General features: G+C 29.6%; 10 protein-coding genes across 10 annotated transcripts, besides 2 other annotated features; 4 read left to right on the forward strand and 6 right to left on the reverse strand.

Moving 5' to 3' along the window:
• Nucleotides 1–121: 121 nt before the first annotated feature.
• TA08740 (uncharacterized protein) lies at nucleotides 122–1,216 on the reverse strand (the record flags this gene model as incomplete). The annotated part of the gene is made up of 6 exons (XM_948063.1): nucleotides 122–187; nucleotides 217–542; nucleotides 572–685; nucleotides 729–828; nucleotides 858–1,069; nucleotides 1,111–1,216. 6 exons carry the CDS (start codon nucleotides 1,214–1,216, stop codon nucleotides 122–124), a joined length of 924 nt encoding a protein of 307 aa, XP_953156.1.
• A 314-nt stretch (nucleotides 1,217–1,530) lies between these two features.
• Nucleotides 1,531–1,596: a sequence feature (Signal peptide predicted for TA08745 by SignalP 2.0 HMM (Signal peptide probability 0.973, signal anchor probability 0.013) with cleavage site probability 0.946 between residues 22 and 23).
• TA08745 (uncharacterized protein) lies at nucleotides 1,531–2,965 on the forward strand (the record flags this gene model as incomplete). The annotated part of the gene is made up of 8 exons (XM_948064.1): nucleotides 1,531–1,593; nucleotides 1,627–1,911; nucleotides 1,942–2,239; nucleotides 2,269–2,404; nucleotides 2,437–2,573; nucleotides 2,606–2,736; nucleotides 2,768–2,888; nucleotides 2,934–2,965. 8 exons carry the CDS (start codon nucleotides 1,531–1,533, stop codon nucleotides 2,963–2,965), a joined length of 1,203 nt encoding a protein of 400 aa, XP_953157.1.
• Nucleotides 2,966–3,219: 254 nt separating this feature from the next.
• Nucleotides 3,220–6,520, forward strand: TA08750 (chromosome maintenance protein (SMC5 homologue), putative; the record flags this gene model as incomplete). The annotated part of the gene is made up of 2 exons (XM_948065.1): nucleotides 3,220–3,981; nucleotides 4,013–6,520. The coding sequence occupies 2 exons, from the start codon at nucleotides 3,220–3,222 to the stop codon at nucleotides 6,518–6,520; spliced, it is 3,270 nt and encodes a 1,089-aa protein (XP_953158.1).
• A 456-nt stretch (nucleotides 6,521–6,976) lies between these two features.
• TA08755 (DNA helicase (SGS1 homologue), putative) lies at nucleotides 6,977–9,754 on the forward strand (the record flags this gene model as incomplete). Its single annotated transcript, XM_948066.1, has 1 exon — nucleotides 6,977–9,754. The coding sequence occupies one exon, from the start codon at nucleotides 6,977–6,979 to the stop codon at nucleotides 9,752–9,754; it is 2,778 nt and encodes a 925-aa protein (XP_953159.1).
• A 91-nt stretch (nucleotides 9,755–9,845) lies between these two features.
• TA08760 (uncharacterized protein) lies at nucleotides 9,846–10,357 on the reverse strand (the record flags this gene model as incomplete). The annotated part of the gene is made up of 4 exons (XM_948067.1): nucleotides 9,846–9,945; nucleotides 9,984–10,137; nucleotides 10,178–10,229; nucleotides 10,259–10,357. The coding sequence occupies 4 exons, from the start codon at nucleotides 10,355–10,357 to the stop codon at nucleotides 9,846–9,848; spliced, it is 405 nt and encodes a 134-aa protein (XP_953160.1).
• A 105-nt stretch (nucleotides 10,358–10,462) lies between these two features.
• TA08765 (uncharacterized protein) lies at nucleotides 10,463–12,931 on the reverse strand (the record flags this gene model as incomplete). Its single annotated transcript, XM_948068.1, has 7 exons — nucleotides 10,463–10,569; nucleotides 10,601–11,024; nucleotides 11,056–11,232; nucleotides 11,262–11,852; nucleotides 11,883–12,086; nucleotides 12,116–12,666; nucleotides 12,709–12,931. 7 exons carry the CDS (start codon nucleotides 12,929–12,931, stop codon nucleotides 10,463–10,465), a joined length of 2,277 nt encoding a protein of 758 aa, XP_953161.1.
• Nucleotides 12,932–13,103: 172 nt separating this feature from the next.
• Nucleotides 13,104–13,829, reverse strand: TA08770 (uncharacterized protein; the record flags this gene model as incomplete). Its single annotated transcript, XM_948069.1, has 1 exon — nucleotides 13,104–13,829. The coding sequence occupies one exon, from the start codon at nucleotides 13,827–13,829 to the stop codon at nucleotides 13,104–13,106; it is 726 nt and encodes a 241-aa protein (XP_953162.1).
• An 83-nt stretch (nucleotides 13,830–13,912) lies between these two features.
• TA08775 (bifunctional dihydrofolate reductase/thymidilate synthase, putative) lies at nucleotides 13,913–15,696 on the reverse strand (the record flags this gene model as incomplete). The annotated part of the gene is made up of 8 exons (XM_948070.1): nucleotides 13,913–14,137; nucleotides 14,172–14,332; nucleotides 14,364–14,458; nucleotides 14,488–14,554; nucleotides 14,584–14,729; nucleotides 14,760–14,853; nucleotides 14,882–15,390; nucleotides 15,422–15,696. The coding sequence occupies 8 exons, from the start codon at nucleotides 15,694–15,696 to the stop codon at nucleotides 13,913–13,915; spliced, it is 1,572 nt and encodes a 523-aa protein (XP_953163.1).
• A 200-nt stretch (nucleotides 15,697–15,896) lies between these two features.
• Nucleotides 15,897–16,151, reverse strand: TA08780 (uncharacterized protein; the record flags this gene model as incomplete). The annotated part of the gene is made up of 2 exons (XM_948071.1): nucleotides 15,897–15,990; nucleotides 16,021–16,151. 2 exons carry the CDS (start codon nucleotides 16,149–16,151, stop codon nucleotides 15,897–15,899), a joined length of 225 nt encoding a protein of 74 aa, XP_953164.1.
• Nucleotides 16,029–16,082: a sequence feature (1 probable transmembrane helix predicted for TA08780 by TMHMM2.0 at aa 24-41).
• Nucleotides 16,152–16,833: 682 nt separating the features above from the next.
• On the forward strand, nucleotides 16,834–19,661 carry TA08785 (protein kinase, putative; the record flags this gene model as incomplete). Its single annotated transcript, XM_948072.1, has 12 exons — nucleotides 16,834–17,014; nucleotides 17,054–17,748; nucleotides 17,779–17,866; nucleotides 17,897–17,976; nucleotides 18,034–18,160; nucleotides 18,190–18,424; nucleotides 18,457–18,671; nucleotides 18,701–18,841; nucleotides 18,871–19,109; nucleotides 19,139–19,385; nucleotides 19,416–19,492; nucleotides 19,524–19,661. The coding sequence occupies 12 exons, from the start codon at nucleotides 16,834–16,836 to the stop codon at nucleotides 19,659–19,661; spliced, it is 2,463 nt and encodes an 820-aa protein (XP_953165.1).
• Nucleotides 19,662–19,920: the final 259 nt, after the last annotated feature.

The following is a 19,920-nucleotide window of genomic DNA, read 5'->3' on the forward strand; positions in this document are numbered from 1 at the left end:
CTCAGGTCTTAGGTTATTAAGGCAGTCTTCAAATGTTCTCTTGAGTTCCTTAAAACACCGCGAAGCCTTGTAACACTCAACCATGTCATTATGTAGTTTCTCACAAGAATTTGACGCATATCTATGCGGCTTGTCCGGGCTTGGCTTCAGAATCATCTCCGTTCACCTCTTCTCCATTTAAAAATATCTATACTTAATTAAATACACATTAGTTACCTGAGGTTTCCCTGATTGAATATTCTTGATATCTATGTTGGTTGTATCGTTCTCGTGTTCGTTTATTCCAACGTCTGAAGAGTCTTTGAACAAATTCTCCAGTCGTTTCTTTTTATTTGAAAATTCAGGCAGTTCTGCTTCCTTTTTACCAAATTTAGATATGTTGTGAGATGGGCCTAATGCTGTGTGGGCAACAAAACAGAACTTGGCTTTGAGCAGAGAAACCATAAAAGAGCTAAAAATATAAAAATAAAAAACTAACTCTCGAGTTTTAGTGTCTGAACCACAGAAAATAATCGGCGATTTGTTATAGAAGAGTCTAAAACCTACAAATAATATTCATTTAAAGACGAACATTCTCTGGACGAACTGATAGTCTCAAATGGAGTTACAATTGTATTAAATGAAAATCTTGCAAACAGTTTACCCTTTTTAGGAGGATTTGTATGTTCCTTCTTCGGGTTGCGATCTAACAATTTTATTACAAATTTACATAATTAAATATTAAGAACCTTTGAAATATAGACGTAGTTCTGATGGAGTAATAGAGTATATTAGTTCCTGAGTTTTTAAAATATCATGAGGGTCAAGGGCAACTTCAATATAGTCATCCTGATAATTATTATTTAGGATAATTATACCTTTAACACATTACATCCGCCAGAATTATTGTTGAATGAGATTTCGTTTTTTTCACCTGTATCTAGGATCTCTTTATTTCTAATTTCATCATCGATATTATGAATATTATTCGATTGAGCTAAAAAATAATATAAAATATTGTGATTACCAATATCAGTTTCAAGTTGTTGTTGTGTAACTGGAAGGTCAGTAGTCGATTTGACATTATTGTCTGTACACATATGAATAGAAATTGTATAGAATAAAACAAACCTAATGGTGGATTTAATATATTTGATGTGAGAGAATATGAAGGATGAAATACATTTGATAATAATTTAATAATTATATATGATTTTATAATAAGGAGAGATCTCATTTACATAAAACTTGAAGAATAATAAAGGAACCATCTATATATTACAATTATATGTTAAAAATAATATTATATTGTTTAATTAATAATATAATTATCTTACACATGGGGAGTGTGTATCAAAATATAAATTATTATTTAATTTACACATTTATATTAAATTAGGGTTTTTAAATAAAGCATAAATTTTATTTTATTCCAATATGATAATTAATATTAATAATATATTTGTAAATATATTTTCTAAACGACATCATTAGTTTCCTTTAATAAATTTATTCTATTTCAAATGTAAAATATAAAATAATATATAAACAATGAAATACTTTCCAACCATATTCTATGGTTTCTTATTATTTATTATCGCATCAAATGTTAAGGTATCTTGTAATTCTTAACTTATTAAGGCTCAGGCCAAACCTTATGATTCAATTTTGAGGTTTATTCAAAGCCATTCTGATGAAGATGAAGATGACTATGACAAAGAAGAAGAACAACATGAAGAAGATGAAGAACATGATGAGCATGAAACGAATTTTAAAGATGAGGAAGATCACCCTGATGATAAAGAAAATGGAGAGAAACGATCATTGAATGATCAAGACAATGTAGTTGCTTCAACTGATAAACCTCTGGTAGAGGAACCTAAAAAGTCTCCTTCATGGGTCGATGAAGAGGATTTAATTTCTGAATTCGAGGTAATTTACATGATTAATTTATCAATTTAGTCGTCACAATCAGAACGAGCTAAGGAGCTATCAATTAAAGCTCTTCAGAAAAGAAGAGCCGCAAATTCTCTGAGAGTTTATTGCGAAGGGATTGAACAAGAGCTTGAAAAGGCCAAGAAAAAAACAAATGGGATGCAGAGGCTTGATAAATACAAACTAACTTCACAGCTCGAGTCAAACCTTGCAAGAGCATATTTATTATACAAGCAGGCAGATTTACTTGATCAAAAAGCACAAGAAGCAAATAAATCTCTGGAGTTATTACACTCAAATGATAAAGATAGTGTGATTCTAAGAGGTATAATTATATAATCTTACATTTCACAGACTGCAATATGTTAAAAATCGGCCCACTGTCGTATTCTTCCAGGGGAGATAATGTAATTCACAAAACGAAGGAACCTCTAATGGCCAAGTTAACTGGAAATTCTCTAGTTCTATACCATAACAAAATCCCCAAATTGTATTTAGCCAATTAAAACATAATTATTTCAGGACTTATTACATTGTTGACCTAGAAATGCCTACAAAACCTGTTGAATCAGCTTCTAGATGCTTTACCTTCGCATACCGGGGTGCAGATCAAGTGCTTTGTTCAGCAACTGAAGAATCTGCACACACTTGGATGAATGGTTTGAACAAATCTATAATATAATTATCTCAGCTATAACAGAAGCTTGGTTTTGTAAGAATCTGGGTATTAAAGGAACTCTGATCAGTTTGAAAAATATTAAACCAAAGAAAGAGGAACCCGTGCCATTACTTAAACATGCAGTTAAAGAGAATAAAAACAAAGTAAGATTTATAAATTTACTGTGTTCTCCAGGGTCTAATTAATATGGAAGTGTACGTTGACGATGATAAAAAAACACACCTATTGGTCGAAGGCAAAGAAAAACCATTATCATCAATTTCAGATATAATTGATGTCAACAGAATAGTTAAAGGTAATTTAACAAAAATCTATATATTAATATAATTAAAATTTTCAGAGAAAAAAGAAAATAAGAACAAAAAGGAATGATTTGAAATGATTTTTCTAATTTTAACACTAAACATAATAACATCACAATATATTACACATCTATGATTATTATTTGTTTTGTATTATATTTTTAAATTTTTATGTAATTTATATTTGTAAAATTTATTTTTAATAATTTAAAATTTAAAATAAGTAATTTACTATAATTTTGTATACACATAATTTTAAAGATCTAATATGAATATAATCTTTTATTATTTATTTTTCAAATCAACTTTTAAAATATTGAAATTATGAGAAATGGCTCAATCCGTTACATATCAATGGAAAATTGGATGGCCTATACAGGCCCAGTTGTTGTTCATTCGACACCAGGAGTTAACATTATAGCTGCATCAAATGGATCAGGCAAAAGCGCTATAGTCTGTGCAATCGCACTATCATTGGGTTTTGATTTATCAATTTTGTCAAGAGCTGATAATATTAGTTCATTCGTTAAAAGAGGCTGTATGAACTCTACACTTAAGGTTGGATTAGCCGATGGTGATTCTAGTCAAGGAGTAGTTCATATAGAGAGAAGGATATTTTTGGCTGCAAATTTACCAAATGAGCATTCTGAATCTAATAAAGCCAATTCGTCTAATCAGAATAGTGGACACAAACAAAAGATTCCTGTTCGAAATGAATGGTTCCTGAATGGGAAACCAACTAATTTAAGCAATATAAAATCACTTCACAAGAGATTGAATATACAATTGGATAATTTAGTTACATTCCTGGCACAAGCCAATGTAGGTAAATTTGCAGCCATGACACAACAACAGCTATTCAGATCAACATTAGAAGCAATCGACTTTAAATTGGTAGATGAGCTCGACAATTTAATAGACTTATCTCAAAACCTAAAGTCAAAAGTGTTTGAATCTAAACTACTGCAGGAGAGTCTAAATGCCTGTAACAAGAAGTTATCTGAGCTCAAAATTATTAGCGACACGCTCATAAAGGTTAAGGATGCAACTTTGTATATGAATATTGTAAAGTTGAAACTTAATCAAGTAAGTTCAATTGAATTGAAATATTTCTTAGAATAAGCTGAGTAACGTAAAAAAGGCATATGAAACGACTCGAAAAAGAATTGGAGATACAAACAATGACATATACTCGCATGAAATTAAGCACAAGAAACTTGAGGCTAAGTATAACAAGATTAAGAGTGGGTCGAAAAGTCTCTATGATCTAGCCAAGAATAATATTGAACACGCCAATAAGATAATGCAACAGGATAATCCAAGTTGTATATCAAACAGTATGAATGATAGTGGACTTAACGAGCCAGTTCAAAAGGCATTTTACGACTCCTTGTCAATGTTAAATTCATTTTCAAATGACATCCAAAGAAAAGAATCGAGAATGCAAATATCAGAAGAGGGTGAACAAACCTTAAGAGAAAAAATCCAATCACTGACTGAAGATATAAACTCATTAAAATCGAAATTGTCTGATGTTGATGAAATAGTAAGCGCAATAGCTACGAACAAGATAAAGGAAGATTCAATTCGCTATAATCTAAAGAAATTCACATCGAATTCTTACGATGACCCAATGAAATTACAGTTCGAAGCTCTTTTGAAGAATTTATCCTACGTGAAGAGAGATATGATCATGAGATATAACAGGTACTGCGAAGCTAAATCAATTGAGCCGAAAAAGTTCATAGTCAACGATATCAAGGTTTCAGGAGTCTTAAACTGCTCAATAGTAGAGAATCTAATATGGAATTACCTGGACTGTATACTGTTACACAGTTCTGAATTTGACGATAATCTCAAGCTAATCAAAGATTTTAAACTGCCAACTGTCACTGCTCCAGAAAGAAATAATGTTATGTGTAAAGTAACAGACAAAATGAAGTCATATGGAGTAATGAGTTTTGTTCACGAATTAGTAACAGCATCTGATCTTACAATACAAGTCTTATCAAGCCTATGTGATATAAACGAAGCGTTTATAGTTGATGAAAAGACTTATAATAAGATATTCTTCTCCAATAAAAACAAATCGAATCCAGAAAACCTTTTCTCTGAATTTTACAAGACAATGTTACAAGAGATATCCAATCAAATAGGTGAAAGAGTTTCTGAAATCAAGTATTTCGTTGGGAATAAAAAACATGTCCACAAACATTTCTATAAATCCAACTATTTTATGGACACGGAAATGGAAATTTCTAATAAACCTAAAGTGATTGTGGACTTTTCAAACTTTGGAAAAGATTCAAGAAATGAAGAAATGATGGCGCTTGAAAATGAACTGGATGAGGTAAGAAGTAAGTTATATGACCTGAATAAGAAACTGAATGAACAAAACGAGCTCAATAAAAATACAAATAGAAAATTATACACATTGACGAAACAAAAATTAACTCTAGAGAAATCATTGAATGCTATAACAGCAAATGATAACCAGAAGATTTCTGGAAGAAGCTGGAAGCACGATTTAAACAAGTTGAAAAAGAGTAGACTGAAACACATCTCCAACTCTATAGTCGACACAGCAAAAACATTGATGATAAGAATACAAAATGCCTCTGAAATGAAGAATATTCTGATAGAGGCAAATGAATCGTATGACGAATACTGTTCAAAGGTAGTGGAAATTGATGAGATGAGTAACAACGTGACAATTTCAAAGAACCAACTTGATGAACTTAAATCAAGCCTAACTCTACTACAAAACACATTTAAAGAACAGAAAGAGAGAATAGATTTGTATACCAATGTAATAAATGATGTGAAACAAGCAATTAATGATAGTGAACAGCTATTTGAGTCTGATTTGTTTGAAGAGAGTACAAATAACTTTAATGAAGTAAAGAAACGATTTGAAAACAAGTTAATTAATTTATCGGATTCTGATCTAGAGAAGGAGCTTATAAAGGCTGAAGAACAGGTCAAGAAATTGGAAACAGATGATTTTGAGGAAATTCAACTTATTAAAATGATCCAAGATGAAAGAACACAGAAGGATAAGCTTAAACAGAAAATTTATGATAATAGAACTGAAGTTAATACAGCCACTGAAGAATTGAATAAAAGATATGGAATTTGGGAGTCAAATGTTAAACAATTAGTTACAGAAATTGATTACAAGTTTGGAAAATATATGGAATACATTGGAGATGGATCGGGAGGTCAAGTAAGATTAGATGTAGATATTGATAATATACAAGAAGCCAAGATGAGAATATTAGTCAAGTTTGATAGAGAAAAGGACCTACTGCCTCTAACAACATCATATCAATCTGGAGGAGAACGTGGAGTAACAACAATGGTATACATACTTTCAGTTCAGAATCTTACAAATAACCCTTTCTTCGTTATTGATGAAATAAATCAAGGACTCGATTCACATTATGAAAGAAATTTAATGAAACTATTACTGGCATCGAATAATTGTGAAGAAGATTCACAGAACCCATCAACACCTCAATATTTCATTTTAACACCCCAACTAATTTCAGGATATGACCTTTCAAAGGCAACACTTCATTTTCCACTAAATGGACCAGGAATTGAACAAAATATTGAAATATAAAATTAAATTTAAAAAATGTGTAAAATATTATATTTATAAATATCTGTTAATTAACACCATCACAAATCAACATCCAGAGATTAATTAGTTAGTTATGTGACACATCCAGTTTATTATTTTAAATCCAATAGATTTGTATATTAATGAAAAAATTTAAATTTGTAATTTTATATATAAACCTTGTTTTTGATGTATAATTGAAATTCATTTGAGAAGGTTGATCTATATATTAAACGATCACACATTTTAATGTAAATAATGATATCAATAATTAAATTTTAATTTTGTTCTTTTAAACTGTTTTAGATTTGTTATTATTTAATATAATACCAACTTGATATTATCGATAAGTTCAATGATCTCTACATCTTATTTCTAAAATCCTCTTGATTAATGATCGTAACTAAAAATGCCATCATTATGCTATGAAATAAATAACGGAACCAATTCGATAGGATGGATAGTTATAAAATCTTATCTGAATCTATTTCATTCTTTGCTCTCAAAAAAACTATTGACCACATCAACCTAATAACAAAATACTTCTCTAACGATAATTCTGTAAGATGGGACCAATTAGTTAATTCTCTAAATGAAACACAACAGTTCATTAACGTGGCTGTTAAATCATCATTTCCAAATGATGACCTGATTCAATATAGAATCAACTTGCCTCAACAAATAAAAACTAAGATAGAATTGAATGACGAGTCCTCAATCAACTATAATATTGAGAACAATCAGAATAATTTATTTACTGATTCCATTCCAGATGAGAATGACGAAGAAGATCCTCATGATTCAAACGAATTTTCACCATGTAAATGTTCCGAAGAAAACAATACAGAGTATTTGTCTAAGAGACCATCAGAGTCATCAATAGTTTCAACGGAAGAAGGGTCAACAGAATTGGAACTAGATGAGGATCTAGGATTGCCGGAAATCCAAAGAGAACAACAAAAAACAATAATAGTTGATATGGAACCAGAAGAAAATGATACTTCAGCACTACCCAAAATCCAAGACCACTTGTCACAATATCGAACCAATTACATGAATATTATCAATTCTAAATCTCTAGATGAATTGTACAGAGCAGAGGAGCCGGAAGTTTTAAACAAAAGATTCACACATCTCTTCAACAATAACTTCCCATTTAGCGAAAAAGTGCATGAAATAAATAAAAACGTTTTTGGACATAACACATTTAGAGGAGTTCAATTGCCAGCAATTAACTCAATTCTACTAGGTCACGATTGCTTTGTGCTCATGGCAACAGGTTTTGGTAAAAGCCACTGCTACCAACTTCCGGCACTTATACTTAATGGAACTGTTGTTGTGTTTTCACCACTACTCTCTCTCGTGGAAGATCAAATGAAGTCACTAAAAAGAAGAAACATTAATGCAGAAACACTAAACTCTAAAACAACATTGAAAGAGTTTAAACGAATTTCAGAATATTTTACTGATTATAATACAGATTTCTCAAAAGGAAGTATACTATTTATAACGCCTGAAAAGTTGGACAAGTCGAAAAAAGTGGTTGACATGCTGGAACAAATGTATGATATGAACCGACTAAAGCTCTTTGTAATTGACGAAGTGCATTGTGTATCACAATGGGGGCATTCTTTTAGAAGAGACTATAGAAAGCTTTGTAATTTGAAGTACTTGTTCCCCAGAGTCCCAATACTTGCAATGACTGCGACCGCAACGCCAGATGTCGTGGAGGATATTACATCAGTTCTGGGATTACATAACTACGTGATGCTAAAAACGACAATTAACAGACCAAATCTTTGGATTGAAGTTAGAGATAAACGTTCCAACATTGTGGATGAAATTGTTCTGATTCTCATGATGACTTCTGGTTGCGTTATAATTTACTGCTTGACAACTGGTGATTGTGATAGGCTTAATAAGAATCTGCTTAAACGCGGAATCTATAGCGTAGTTTACCATGCTAAAATGGATATCAAAGATAGACTGGATTCACAGCATAAATGGAATTCGGGTGAATCAAGGATAATTATAGCAACTGTTGCGTTTGGGATGGGAATTGACAAGCCAGACGTTCGTATGATTATGCACACTTCTGCCCCCTTTTCTCTACTTTCATACTATCAAGAGATTGGTAGGGCAGGTCGTGATGGCAAGTTTTCGGTAACTATTCTTTGGTACAACTCTCGCGATTTTGAAAGGCACAAGAACATGCATGACTCGGATAGAAGTTTCAAGAAGAGGTATTCCTCTTATTCTTCTGAAATTATGGAATATTGTAAAAACAAGACCAAATGCAGGAGGGTTATGATTCTAGAAGCTTTTGGTGAACAGCCCACATTCGGCTCTTGCTTTGGTTGTGATAATTGTTGTCTTAACCTATCTGCCAAGGTCGTTGATGTCTCTGATGAGGCTGTATTAATTTTAAAGTTTGTGAAAGCCGCTATGGAATTCAGAAATAAGGGTTTCCTCACCGCCATAATAATTTCTGACGCCATGAGGGGTTCTAAACGCAAAATTATTGTAAAGTACAAACTAAATGAGAATCCTTATCATGGAACTCTGAATTTCCGTAACCAGAAGTATATTATAGAAGTCATTTTACTGATGGTCAAGCAGAAAGTCCTGAAGGATTGCAGGCGAAAGTCTAAGAATTTTGGGAGGACTGTTTTAATTCCAGGTCAAAACGCATCACAATTACTAAAAGGTGATCTTAAGATTGAGATGACATTTTACGGCGATCCTATGCCTGTTATTGAAATCGCCGATTCAGTCAATTCTAAAGCGAATTTTAAGGTACCAGCCAAATCAGTAAAAACCACTAGATCAGCCAATTCTTCAGGCAATTCTTCAAGCAAAAATTCAGCAAAATCAGTGAATAATTCTATAATTCCTATGAGTTGTATTTCAAACTGGACTAATTCAGATGTTATAAACATTGACGAGAACTATACCAATTCAAAATCGCAAGTTACGGAAATCATTGATGACTGCTTAGATGTGGATGACACTCAAATTGACAGGGTGATTGACCTCACTCTGGACAATAACAGGCCTCCTGATGTGATTGAATCAACTAATGAATATATAGAAGATACATCTGAACCAACTGTAAACATGACTGATGAAAATATTATTTCGGGTCTGAACCAGCTTACACAATCTGATATTTTAACGGTTGAAACGAACAATATTCGGAGGAAGATTCCAGATGAAATGATGGATCCTAGTTAATCATAACTTTCGCTCTTGATGGAGGAAATATAGTTGCAAGTACATATCCCTTGATTAATCCAAGTGGAATCTGTAAAATTTAATATAATGGTTAAATATTTATGTGATTAAGAACAAAATGAATAGAAAAACTCACAGGTCCAAACTTATTACTATCATCTGAATCAGACCTTGGATTATCGTTTTCTACCCTAAAAATTATTTATTTTATTTAATTAATCATGATTACCAGCAGTGTCCTGATGGAATATTGTTTGCCATTGATGCAATTTGTTGCGATGTGTTAAATGATGTTAATCTTCCATAAGATTCCTTCCCTGTGTTTGGGTTATTATACATGATAACATCATTTTTGTGATATTTTGTAGCTCTGAGTACCAAGACTATATCTATTTAATAATTTGTTTAATGTGTGCTTCCTACCTCTAAAATTAGGTGACGGGCATAGTATCGGCGCCATTGAATCTTCATTCACCTAAAATTTTTAAATAAACTAATTAATACCCATCTCAATGTGATGATATTATTTGATACAAATGTTCCAAGCATTATTACTCCAGCGTTCTTATAGAGGAGTTTCTTAAATATCTTACTATCATACATTTAACTAATCATGAATTCATTTAAAATTATTAAAAAATTAATGCCGTTAATCGGGATTTTCAAATGATAACTAAAAAATCATATGTTAATTTTATAAATAGTAAATCATACAATTAGTGCCGGATAATTGACGCTTCCTTTGTATGTAAATGGAATCTGGCTAACTCTGATTTCATCAGGCTCAATATAGTTTTTAAATAATCCCAAAGTCTCTAAAATTAATTTAATAAATATTAAACTTACTCCATGTTTCCAAAAATCCTGTTCTTATATCATGTGCGATGTCAGATTTTTGTGCTGTTAGAAGCTCAACTACTGTAATCACTTTTGAATATTTTTTCAATACATTAACCTTGACGGTTTCTACCTTTACTACTGATGTTGTTAAGCCGAATCTTCGGCATATTGAGTTTTGAACCAATTTACTCGTTCCCATCAGTAGCATATGTGGATACACTTGATCTTTCTGGAATGTACTATTTACTGTGTATGACCAATAGAAATGTTCTTCATCATCTTCTTGAGATTTGAAGTAAAAGCCAATATCGTCTAATCCCAAATATGTCTGATTATGGAACAAATCACTCAAGTCTCTATCATAAATCATTGTTTTATTATCTAAAACATCACACACTATGAATCCCGGCTCTCCTTCATCACATTTAACCTATAAACAACTAAGATTATTTGTTTTTTACCATGAATTGATCATCATCTTTGGATATTGACCTCACTACTCTCAAATTTAGTGGTTTATATCTACAGTTTCCAATGTAGTATCCGTATGTGTGTATATCGTTGTAGAAGTTTTTACAACCAAGGTTTGAATACTTATGAAATGATTCAGTGTCATCAAAGCACGATGCGATAGAAATCTATGATCCATAAGATTAAAGAAACTTACAAATGGGCTTAGTTCTGATGATCCGTATACAATTATTGGGACTTTTCCTCTGAACAGTATAGCAAATGCTTTTGCTAAAAAATGATTAACCATAATCATCTTACTTAGATTATAATCAGTATTTGATCCTGAAAGCACAAAGTGGACTCGGTTATCTGACAACACATTGTATAGTTCAGAATATTTCAAGTGTAACTTTTGAATGTACAAATCGGAATTATCTGTTGTATTATTTGTTTCTGGAACAGTAAATGTTGGTTTATCGACATCTTTTGTTGTTTGTTTCCTTAATGAATTAAGATCTTTAGATTTATATGATCTTATGTTATTTAATATTCCTTTTTTACCAAAGAAGTAACTTGATATTTTACTTGCTGACTTAGCTAACTTTACGTTTGTTCCAGTATCTGCAGAATCAAATGCTTCTTTGTCATCTGATGAAACTTCAACATTTGTTTTATTTGTCACATATTCCAATTTGTTGTTTTCTTTCTCTTCCTCTGGATCCTCTTCATTTACTGGAAACTGCTTAATTATCTCATCTAGTGTGAACAGAGCCTCTAATTGTCTTGGATATATGAAATTTACAATCTACACCCTTACATAATTTTGTTAAATTACCTTATATGGCTTTCCCAGTTGAAGATATACGTTTTTAGCATGTTCATTTGACTCCCATAATATTTTCCAGTATGTCGACATATATCTTTGCATAAAGTACACATACACATTTGGTCTGTAAAAACTGTAATACAGTCCAATGCAGTTAATCCAATCATATGTTGGATTCGTTAAGAACATCACTAGTATATCGTTTTTATTCCACTAATAAAAATTTAACTTGAACTTCTTACCATATTTAATGCTTCCAGGTGTTTGAATTGTTCATACATTTCTCTAAATGTTATTTTCTTTGCTTTTGGTTTATTTTTTGAGTTCCCTTCTGTAAATGATATCATCACTACATCGTCCATTTTTATTTCCGACACACTGCTTGTTTGCGATGCTAACATATTTTGTATTCTAACATCTGATTTTACTTTCCCTACAATATTATTTTTTGATTTTACATTACCCATTGAATCTACTAATGTTAGGTATTTTGACAATGTTCTACTCTTGTTATATATGCTTTGTGTGTAAACATCTGATATTTTTAGGAATTTGACGTGAGGAATCTTGAAATTAGGTTCCAGTTCATCATCAAGTATGACTAGACTACATTTTGTAACTTCCAATTTGTACGCCAATATATCTTCTCTAATAATATTAATATTTTGTTTACATAAATACCTTTCATTGTGCCAATTGGAATGAAATAGTGTATAACCATATATTAAGCAAGCTGCGATAATGAAAAAGTCGTGTAATTTAGAATGTTTAAGATGGGCACATAAGACAATTCCTAATGAAATTTAATAAAACCAATGAAAATGAGTTTTAATACCTTTTGAAACATGGTTGTTAAATATAGATTGTATTCTTCGGTGAAGTGTGTATGCTCCGTGTAAAATAGTCATTTTGCTAAGCTTAATTTGGTCAATCCTCAATTTCTGTATATTATCTATCAAATTTAATAAAATTACATTTGTGGATTGGTAGTAATTGATGAAGTCATCTTGAAGGTTATGAAAATGGAAGAACATTATATCGTCAACCATTTCTCTCATTAATACAATTAAACACTAGTGTATCATATTTACGAAAATTATATTAATAAATTCATTAAAATTATATTATATATTTGATCTATGTTTCACCACATGATGTGGAATTAATATATAAATTAATATTTATTATTCTAAAAATGAACACATAATTAATAATATTAATAAAACTAAACTACAAGTTTTTTGTGGCTATGTTAAAAATTCTTTTACTATTCATAAGTGACTTTTTAGAAATCTTCGACCTAACTTTAGTCATTTTAGATTCTTTTTCCTTTTTATGCCTCATCGATTCTTCAATTAGTTCCATTTGATTCTTGATTCCTGATAAGTTTCCCAGTGCTTTACCATATTTTATCTCCTTTTGGAATTGTTCTACAATCTTCTTAGCTTCCTTCGTGAATTGGTTTTTTCTCCTCCAAGCATCCTTTTTAAGCTCTCTCTTTCTCTTTCCTCTTGACATTATTGAATTATTTATATTTAAAAGAGGTGTTTCTTCGTTATTATTTAAATTAGTGTTTTCAGATTTATTTATGATTATATCATCATCAAGGTGCGATTGGTTTAAATTATTTATATATATATTGTTTTTATTTTCATGAACACGTCCGTTTAATTTACTTTTAATTAATTTTCGATCTAATTTTTTTGTACTTTTTTTGAATTGTTTACCTTTGTTTACCTTTAACAATTTCTTCTGATTCCTTGATGAAACTACGTTTTCAAATTCTTTCTTTTTATTTTTTACATCTTCATATGTTGGCAAATTATTAAAATCAATATAAGGTTGAGCTTTGCCTCTAGAAGAGTGTGATTCATCCCTTGTTGTATCTGTCGATGAATCCTTTTTACTTATTTGCTTTACTAAACTTTTCTTTACAATTCTTGTCAATTTTACCATTATTCAACAATAATTTAGAATAATGTATAATTTTAAATAAATCGATTAATAATAAAAAATATATACTGAACAGATGATATTAATTATGCAGCCATCTCCATCTTGATTAACGGGTGACACCTATAGTTTTCCACCTTAATGTCATCAATTGTAAAGTCTTCAATTCTTGTAATTTCTTTATTTAGTTTAAGTGTTGGGAATGGATATGGTACTCTACTGATTTGTTCTTTTATTGCGTCAATATGGTTATTATATATGTGAGCATCACCAAGGTTATGAACAAATTCTCCCGGTTTTAGTCCGCAAATCTAAATATTTTTAATAATTTTTAATTTTTAATACGTGGGCGATCATGTATGTTAATAATGAGTATGATGCTATGTTAAATGGAACTCCAAGTCCCATATCACATGACCTCTGATGCATCATACATGACAAAGTCCCATCAGCTACAAAAAATTGGAATAATAGATGACATGGCGGTAATGCCATCTTTGACAAGTCTATACAATAATTATCCTAGTAGTTTATTACCTGCCACATTCCATGAACATACAATTAATCTTCTGTTATCTGGGTTATTCTTGATCCTTTCAATTACCAATGATAACTGGTCTATTCCTTGATCACTAAAATTTCTTAAAATAATATAATTTACGTGTAATCTGCGTGCATATCGATGTATTTGGCTCCAAAATGACGCCATTGGAATCCGTAAACAGGTCCTATCAAATACATTTATTAATACTAATACCTAAATCTTGTTCTTCACGATCATAGAATCCCAGGTTATCTAGAAAACTTCTCGCTCCATTTAACTCCCATATTCTTACGTTCTTTTTTAATAACTCGTTACCATTTGTACTGCCTCTGATGAACCAAATAAGTTCCTCAATGATTCTATAATAATTTTTATTAACATTTTGTTACCCTCTTAAGAAGACTTTCTTTGTTGTTAATAATGGAAATGATTGTGACAGGTCGAACCTCATTTGGTATCCGAATTTGGCAATGCAATCAACTCCTAAACAAATTCACTCATTATTAATTACCTGTTCTATTCTTTTTATGATATCCGTTATTTAAGATATCTGCTAGAATTTCAAGATACTGGAGCTCTTGGCTGTATCTAACCTTCAATCTAGGGCATGCTTTAACCAATGGTTCCTTAACTGCAAATTTCTCCCCTGTCAACAACATCTGTTCAAATGTTTTTTTCTCTTTCATTTCCTCAATTAGATCCTTCCTCTCGTATAGCACAAAGTCATAACTTGTATCCTCGCTAGAAAATGTTTTACTAATTCCTGTTATTACAAAGTCATCAGGTATTTTTGGAAAGAACACTTCACACTCATAGTTCTTATTTACTCTTGTGACGTACATTTTATCTACAATTTTAGCATTTAGAACTTCTCTATATACATGGCTTCCTCCTAAATATTTTAAAACAACTACATTGAAAATACCCATGATGAATATTTTATAGTAGTTTAGATTTTCTGTTACATGCCTAATAGCAGATGGAATTGATGAGAATACCAATCCACCAGGAACCTCTGTACTAAAATCATATTAATTATATTATAAATTACAGATTTCTCGAGATAACGATGTTGATTCTGTTTTTAAGAGGAAATACTGATTCTGGAAGGCTATCATATGTATTTCTACCAATGATTATTACATTTTCAGCTCCAGGGTGTTTTTCTTTAAATTCAGGGTCAACATAAGTTGTTGCTCTGAACATAAACAGAAAGTCTCGCTTGATGTGTGGCCACGGTAATCCATTTTTGATACCAATTCCATTTTCTGGAGTAATAGCCACTAATATTTTAACAAAAGGTAATCCGCTATAATCTTCTGACATATTACAATACGAATGTGTTATAAATCAATTTAATCATACAATAATCAAATTATATCAAATAATTATTATGTTGTGAAGTTGTTAAAATAGTGTCGAAAATATAAATTATATTGATCATGATAAATATAATTTTATTTAAGATTCATTTTGCTTTTATTTAAAGGAATGTGTAAATATATCGAAGAAAATTATTAAATAATTTATCTCGTAATTCCCGTTTCTATATATCGTTTTTTATCGAGATCATATTGTCTCAATGCTTCTTCCACAGATTTCTTCTCCTTATATATTCTTCTAAATAATTATTAAATATTACAAAGTTACATTCTTCGGATTATTGTGTATATGCATATGTACATAATACCCAAACCGATTAATGCGATCATTGTATTTTTTTTATCATCTTGTGTTAGCTTTATATATTTTTCATTCTTTTGTGTTACATTTTCAGTCATGTAGTTGTGAGTTTTGTAATCGAACTCGTTTAACTTCTTAACTGCCGACTTAACATATTCAGTGATTTTTGATTTCAATTTGAATTTTTCTTTTAATTTTATATTATTATAATTAGAAAAAATAAAAGCCTACAAATAAATTGTTAATATAATAATTAATTGATTAATTCATGTTATTATGTTATTATTTATATAATTATTATCAAATATAAGTTGTTAAATCAACCTTCTTATTGTTATACAACATTTAATTACAATTTATATTAATTTTATAATTATTCATAATAATATAACAATTGATTATATGATAAACATTAACACAATATAACATTTATTATTAAAAATGTATTTTTAAATAAAATTTAAATATAAATATTGCAAATAATATAAAATAAATTATAATTATATGAAAATATATATAATAATAATTTGGAAGATGTTTGGAATCATTTCTTTATATTAAACCCCCAAATACACTAATGTGCATATTGAATTCCAGGTGTGTAGTATAATATCGAAATATATTATACAAATTTATTTATAATATATAAATAAATACATTTTGTTCACATTTTCGGTTTTACACCTTCACTTATTTCAATGGTCCTTTATCATTCTATTTTAACATTAATAAGACAATTTCATTATAAAATAATCCAATATTCATTTCTAGATTTTTGAAATGATGAAACCTTTATATTATAATTTTGATAAATCCGGTAATTCTAAGAAACTCCCTAATGAATTCAATACTCTCACAAATCATAAAACAAAATTACTTAATTTGATTAATGATGAGATTAAATATGCAAATTTCGAATTGAACTTCATTAACTATCTTTTCTCACTAAATTCTTCACTAGGTATTATTTATTAGTTTATTGATTAATTTATCATTTTAGGTGATGATGGGTCTGAATCGGATGATTTATCTGATCTGAATGATAAATTCCATTTGTTGAAATTTGGAACAGATGAATTCTTTGAAACTAAATATAATTTGAAAAATGAACTTGAAGAATCACTAAAACTGATTGATAAATCTCTAAGGAAGAGAAATGACTATAATAAATATTCATCGGACTTTAAACACGTTAAAGAATCCATGACTAATCTTCAAACTACATATTTTAATTCTCTTCAACAAAGAGAATCAAATATGAAATTACTTCTTAGATTAAAAATGTTTACTTGTAACCGATTAAATAATTTGAATGAATCTTTAAAGGCTCATGAATCATTAACGCCTTATGAATCATTAAAGGGTTATGAACCAATGAAAAATTTTAAACCAACATACAATGAACATAGTACTAAATTAGTATCTCATATGCATAAAAATAATCGAAATCACATTTCAAAGCATAACCTTAATGTTGATAATACCAATGACACTGAGTATAAACAATTTATTAAAGAATGTGTAAACTACGACTTTTCATCAACTAAACTTAATATTTCAAATACTCATAAATATGATTCTTCTTTAACAATTTTACCGGAGTTTAGATCACCTTACTCAACAAATTTGCTAAATATCTTTTCATGGACGATTTCATTGGATCGATTCAAAGAATCTGCAAAAACATTATTCACGGTTCCACTTCATATTTAAATTATTATTTAGAAATATGGAAAGAGTTATATGCCATTAAATGTATTTAACAATTTGGTTTTACACCTTATCCAATCATTACACCTGCGTAGTCTATGCAGTATGTTTTAAGGGCATTAATTTGTTTTAGAAATTCCAATTGAACATATTTACGAAGTTTATAATGTAAATTCAAACACAATGTTGGACTTTCGAACCTTTTCATTACTGGTATTTATTTTACTATGATATGATTAATCTTATTTATTTGCATTATGAAATGTTTAGTATTGGGAGATTCTTCACGCATTAAGGCGCTCAATCGAATTATACTATCAACCTCAATACAGAATCCCTGATTCCTTAATGTATTTAAATGATTATGATCATTTTCATCAATTTGTAAACATTTCAGGTAAAACAATTAATAATAAATTTATTCAGACTACTACTCGTTTATTAAGAGACTGTCGCCTGGAAGGCCGTGTAACAAGTATGTCGCTAAAGAATTGGAAACCAACGACTTGAGAGTTGTAGAAATCTATTGTAAAACGCCGGACTTTCCACCTTTTCATGAAATTTTCTCAGAAATTGATAACCTCAAAAATCTACAGCATAAAAACCTGGTTAAATATCTTGCAGTCTACCATGACTACAACACAGTCTACGTCGTTACAGAGTATTTTCATTATTATTATTAATATTTAATAGGTTTTGCTCTGAGCTCTCATTACTGAACAAGTTAAATTCACTTGAAACGAGTGATTTTGCTTATTCATTATCCTTTGTTCACAATGTTTTTACACAAATTGTTGAGGCATTGGTTTATTTGCACTGCAACAACTTAGTACACAAATGTTTAGCCATTGATAAAGTCATGATTGATGATTCATCTTCGTTACCTATAATCAAGATTGGAGATTACGGTAAACTGTACTATTATAAATATTCTTAGGACTTACGGAATCACTTGATAAATATAAACACAAATCGTTGTTATCGAGTTTGCATAAAGCTCCTGAGGTTATTCGTGATAACGTTAACCAAAAAAGTAATGTGTGGTCAGCGGGAATCATTTTACTATTCTTAACAACGGGTAATCAATCATATAAATATTATTCTTAGGAGAATTCCCTTTAAATAATGTAAAGCAGGAGGTTTTTCTTGATAATTTGTCGGAATATTTAAAAAATTCAAAACTGTTCAAAATTGACTGTGATTTAATGGATTTAATAAATTATATGTTGACGTATGACCATAACCTACGGCCTTCTTCTTATGATGTATTAACACATCATTGGTTCAACTGTACTAATATTAGCAATACACTTGTAAACACTTCATATTTGTCAAGAAATCTCAGAGTAATTTATTTAATTTTTATATAATTTAGGCTCTAATGGAGATTAATTCATATCGCAAAATATGTAGATTGGTTGAAACTAGCAATATTTTTCAAATAAACAAATTAAATAAATTTATGAACACTCTTTTATTATCTACTGATCCGGGTGATAATAATTTATTATCATACGGTAATTTTGTGAAGGCACTAAAAATGCAAAATGTGCAAAACAACATTATATCTGAACTTGTTCACTTAACCTCAGTTAATGGATCAGATAAATGTAGACTGAATGGTAAATTATAATAAATTAATAATTTGATAGATTTGTTTGATGCTTTTAAAAGTTGGAGATTTGGAGAAATTAATATTTTCTGGTCAATATGCAAGAAATTTATAGATGTAATTTGGAATAATTTAATAAAATATTTAGGAAAATGATTGGTCATTTGATTCAAAACAGTTTATACAAGTATTACAAGAATCCAAAACATCATTGTTGATGAATGAAGAAATCAATGGATTCTGCAGATCAATTGCAATTGATGGAAAGGTAACATATGATTTATAATAATATTTAAAATATTAACTAATAATTTTCAGATTTTTTGGAACCATTTTGTTGTATTATTTTTTTAATAATTTTATAATTTATATATAGTGTATATAAATTTTATTAATATAAATATATTTTATTTTTAATTATTTTTCATTTTGTTTATATAAAATTTAAATTTGTTTTAATTTAATAATTTCAATTTTTATTTCACATTTCATTAATTTATTTCATTTTCATTATTAATATAAAATATATTATTAATTTGTATTAT

The sequence above is a fragment of the Theileria annulata genome, chromosome 4 (assembly GCF_000003225.4).
Source record: "Theileria annulata chromosome 4, complete sequence, *** SEQUENCING IN PROGRESS ***".
Lineage (NCBI taxonomy): Eukaryota > Apicomplexa > Aconoidasida > Piroplasmida > Theileriidae > Theileria > Theileria annulata.